The sequence below is a fragment of the Berghia stephanieae genome, chromosome 2 (assembly GCF_034508935.2).
Source record: "Berghia stephanieae isolate SIO BIC M18660-M18661 chromosome 2, UCSD_Bste_1.3, whole genome shotgun sequence".
Classification (NCBI taxonomy): domain Eukaryota; kingdom Metazoa; phylum Mollusca; class Gastropoda; order Nudibranchia; family Aeolidiidae; genus Berghia; species Berghia stephanieae.
In genome coordinates, this window is record NC_088361.1 from 31,238,751 (window position 1) to 31,243,750 (window position 5,000).

Genomic DNA, 5,000 nt, shown 5'->3' on the forward strand with positions numbered 1-5,000 from the left:
GGGGATTCATCTCAATCTTTTGGTAATATAAATTGAAAGTTTTCTGACTAAAATGAAAAAGAATCTGTTTTTCAGTGCACGGTTTATTTTGACATTAACAAAATCTAACTTTCAATACAACCATTTACAACTCTACAAAGAAAGAGAAAGTAAAAAGGCAAAATTGTAGGTGATGAAATAATGCATAACATTTATTTTCAAAAAGAGAGAACTATTTCCCCTCTCCCTCCTCCTCAGACTTCCCACCACCTTCCACAAAGAAACAGAAACACAACACACTCTCTCTCTCACACACACACACACACACACACACACACACACAAAATGATAATAAAACAACACACCATAAGAGCGTAAGATTGTCGACTGATACCCAATCTATCTCCACATAATTGATACCGTTCAAGCAACCAAAATATGTGCATCGCATTCCCTCTTTCTCATTCTCACGTCTACCTCGACCTCGAATGCTTACTTCTACAGTTACTCGGCCCTGTTCGGATCCCCTCCAAGCAGTACGGGCGGCAGTGGCGGCAGCAGTCCTGCAGGTTGGCCCCCGACCATCAGCATGAGCAGGTTCAATTTACTCGAGTAAGTCTGGCAGCGAATAAGAAACGATAATAATAATGATAAATGATAAGTAAGTTATACAGCTCTCAACTTCCGCATCATAAGTGCTTAGCACCGCTTTACAATTTCATATGCCAACCATATTTTATCTTCTAATAGAAAGAAAAACAAAACAAATGATTAAAATGACCCCCCCCCCCCCCTTTCCCCCCGACATAATCACTTCCACTCCACTAACAGTAATACCCTATTCTAAACTGACATCTGTGGAAAAGAAAACATTATTTAGCACGTCGATTTCATAGGGAATAGCAAGAATATAATATGCTTTTACATTAACATTTGCTGCATTGACATTTTTAATTTTACAAATTAAAAAAAAAGAAAGAAGAAAATAAAAGAAAAATAGATAAAACATCTACTAGATAGCTGCGTATATATTTTAACTCAAAAATCAAATTCGTTTTTTTTTTTTAATCGTAGATTGTGGAAGTATGGAACATGTTATATACTATTATGAAATAAATACACAGGTTTGGATAGGGAGAAGGTAGATGATTGATCTATGGACGGAATGAATGGATCGGGCTGACAATTTGAATACGTTATGATGTAGCGTCAGATAAAACACAGAAGCATAAAAATAATCAAAAACATTCTGCAGTTTTCATCATCATCATCATCATCATCATCATCATCATCATCATCATCATCACCATCACCACCACCACCACCACCATCCTCTTCATCGTCTTCGTCGCCATCATCATTAGCTTCATCAAAATCGTCACTACCACAATCACCCACCGTCCCGTTCTAATTTCATCATCATCCATTCTAATGAAATAAATTGTCATTCTATAATAATGATGTGATCTTATTAGTACAATTTCTTTTACATTTTGATTGGGTTTATTTTCTGTCTTCGATCAAATCCATGGAAATCGAAACTCACATTTCAACATGACGCCTTATCTCTCTCTCTCTCTCTCTCTCTCTCTCTCTCTCTCTCTCTCTCTCTCTCTCTCTCTCTCTCTCTATATATATATATATATATATATATATATATATATATATATATATATATATCTTTCTCTCTCTCTGCCCCCCCCCCCCACCCCTTAAAATTCCAAATGAAATCATAACATTTTAGATAATTTCACAATACAAACAAACGAGTGACTAACACACCACCCAAAATACACCAGCGTGTATATGTACAATATGTGTTTATCCAATTTATAATTAACATCGTCATTGCGTGTGTGAATCGTGCTACAATTCATTACTAATTCCTGCAGTAATCCGTGGATAAATTACCCTCCACCCAGCTATGTCATCTAACATCACGTTACAATTGTAAATATATTATTTATTTTTTTTATGTTGTTGAAAACATTACATTTCGTACAATTTACAGTTAAGAGTTTAACTTCAGTTGTTGTTTTAAAAAAATATTATTTATCTTTTTTTTTTGGTGGGGGGGGGGGGGGGGCGGGATTATTAAAACAAAGGTTGAATTCAAGTTGCCAATGATGTAAATGAATAAATCTGAAAACTAGAATATGTTAAGAAAAAAATCGACTTACCCGGATGCAAAGACTACTCACTTAATTAAACCGATTCCATTTTACGGATACACAGTTGACTTAGCGGGTGGTTGGATGGGAGCATCACCCTTGAATCATATACCTATGATGTTCGCATGGGTGTACGATCCGATAGTGATGTCGTTTCTTCTTCTCTTTACTAGCCTATCCTACTTCTTTGGTTTGTGATTGTATTTTTGACAGGGATATTTTTTTTTCTGTAAATCTTCTGCCTGTTTGTTCTTGGTTATTTATAATTTAGCTTATGATATCTTTAGGTTATGATTTTGATTTACATTTGTACTATTTTTGTTAGATTGCTTGTTTTTTTGTTTCAGCGGTCTCTCATATAACCTCAATTGTGTTGGAAGAGACCTAAAGCAACAAACAAAAAAAAAAAAAACAAAAAAACAGTTGACTTAAAGGTTTTTTAATTCATCACTAAGACAGCAAGCAGTAACTGCAGTCCAATGGCTAACGCTTTATTTTTATTTTTGGCGGAACATTTTTGATATGTCCTTCCTATCCATATATTTAAACGACCCAAGCTTATCTACAGGCCAATAAATACACGAGACTTTGTAGATGCCCATATTATGAGCATTGTAAAGAGTCTCAGGTTTAAGACTTTTTGACAAGTTGGCGCCGTCTTTATCTGTCCTATATCAAATGGGATTAATGATTGGCCAAGATTGAGAACGTTTGTTGTCGTGTGTCATTGAGTGGGCAGATTATCCAAGATTCGACACGGAATCTCTCAGTTTAAAAAGGGTAAGGCATAATAATATACAGTATGAATGTCTTGGTAAGATACGACGCCAGGTTAGAGTTGAGTCCAATATAGGGTCAGTTTCTAAGATTTCAATTCATTAAGCGAGAAAAGACAACCCCCCCCCCCCCCCCCCAATCCCCAATCGTCCGTCTATCCCTACCGCCGGCATCTTGGAGGCTTAGAGTAGATTGTCTAGATTGAAGGCCATCTGCATACAGGCATTCTTCACCCATCGCCATCATCATTTTATTGACACTTATGTAAACACGTGTTTATATGACAGGTACGACACCTGCTTGATGACCATAGGACACGAGAGGTGTTGAAATCTTGGCCATTGCCAACACGGACTTGCCCGACAACCGCGGCACATGCACTATGCTCAGAACGATAATTTACTGTGTGTAGTTTGGATGGTGATTTGTTTCTAAAAATCTCAATAGCCTCGATTAAAAAGAAGAAGAAAAACAAACACAAAAAACAAAACAAAGTAAACAAACGAACAAACAAGCAAAAACCATTACCTTCTCACTGTCAGACTTTAGTCAGCAAAATAAACAATAATATACCATGATTAGCTGACAAGGGTCTGAGCCCGAAACATCCATATTCGTATTTTTACCTCGCTACATGTACTCTGCGACGTTTATTCCTATTGGAGTTGTTATAATTTTGGTAATAGTAAGAGGACACCTGGGTTTTTATAATACCTAGTGTTTTTTTTTTTTTTTTTTTTTTTTTTTTTTTTTTTTTTTTTTTTTTGTCATAGACAAACTTTTATTTAAACACCGATAAGAGAACAAGATTGATATTTCTCTCTGCTGTTAATAAAGAAAAGTTACAATAATACCATTAGGATGCGCGAACCGAGATAAGAACTCGGGGAACTCGCATGGAAGTCGAAGCGAGCTGTCTGGATACATTCTCACTCTACCAAAGCCATAATATTGACTTGGTTGACGTACTGGTAAAATTGGTGAAAGTTATCGATTGCATACAGTAGATGGATATACGGTAGAGGAGATGGAGAGATGGCGAGAGGTGAGTAAAGGGAGGATAGAGTGAGAATAGAGAATGAAGAGATAGGAGAGAGGCAGAGTGATAAAAAGAAGACACGAAACAGAGAGAGATGGGGGGCACACACACACACACACAGAGAGAGAGAGAGAGAGAGAGAGAGAGAGAGAGAGAGAGAGAGAGAGAGAGAGAGAGAGAGAGAGAGAGAGAGAGAGAGAGAGAGAGACTCAATTGATCGAGAAATAGATGAATGGAGAAAAGACAAAATCAATGTTTGAGTTGGTGCTGAGGTCTGGGTTTTCTTTTCTGCTGACTCGGTCATATGAATGGAGGTGTGTTGGTGTGTGTGTGTGTGTGGGGGGGGGGGGGGGGGGGGGGGGGGGGGGGGTGATGGGAATGTGGGGGACAGAGGGGGTAGGTGTGGTGGGATACGGGTGGGGGACTTTTGCGATGATGATGTGGTGATGATGAGAATGATGATGATGTTGAGGGTGATGATGATGATGGCAATGATAAGTGTCTTGTCGGTACCGTGACTCGTCCTGTATCGATATTAAGCGATACCGAGCCTGGTTATTACCTGGATAGACGACAACAATCCCGACTTCTGACATTCTCTCTTTGAGAAAGACTTTTTCTTTTCTCTTTGTCATTCAAGTCAATCCCCAAGGTTTGGTTTCCATAGGGTCTCTTGAAGAAGACAGTAATCATTTAAAGCCTTACTGCTTTTTGATCCAGAGTTTTATTTATTTATTTATTTTTAATTTATTATTTTGAACTGGTACCTGTTACGCTGACGAGTAACAACTGCTTGCTACACTTTTTATAGGACGCTAGGTTATCGAAAATTAATTCAAACGGGGTCTTAATGACCCAGGTACACTCAACCAGGACAGACCCCGCCATCCAAAAATTATGGTTGTCCTGATTTTGAGGCCAAAGCTCTAACTCTATAGAATTAGGCCCTATTCAGTGGTACATAGTATACTTACTTAACTCTCTCCTTATCAGCCATATTCATGATTTTTTCTTTCTAGAAAAGTCGTATCCAA

General features: G+C 37.8%; 1 protein-coding gene across 1 annotated transcript in view; it reads left to right on the forward strand.

Annotated features, from left to right (window-relative positions):
- The window catches only part of LOC144964703 (uncharacterized), a gene marked incomplete in the record, with an annotated part of 278,871 nt that overhangs the window by 237,396 nt on the left and 36,475 nt on the right, over positions 1 to 5,000 (forward strand). The window contains 1 exon segment of the mRNA XM_078899236.1: positions 484 to 591. Within this exon segment, the coding sequence (XP_078755362.1) occupies positions 484 to 591 (108 nt within the window).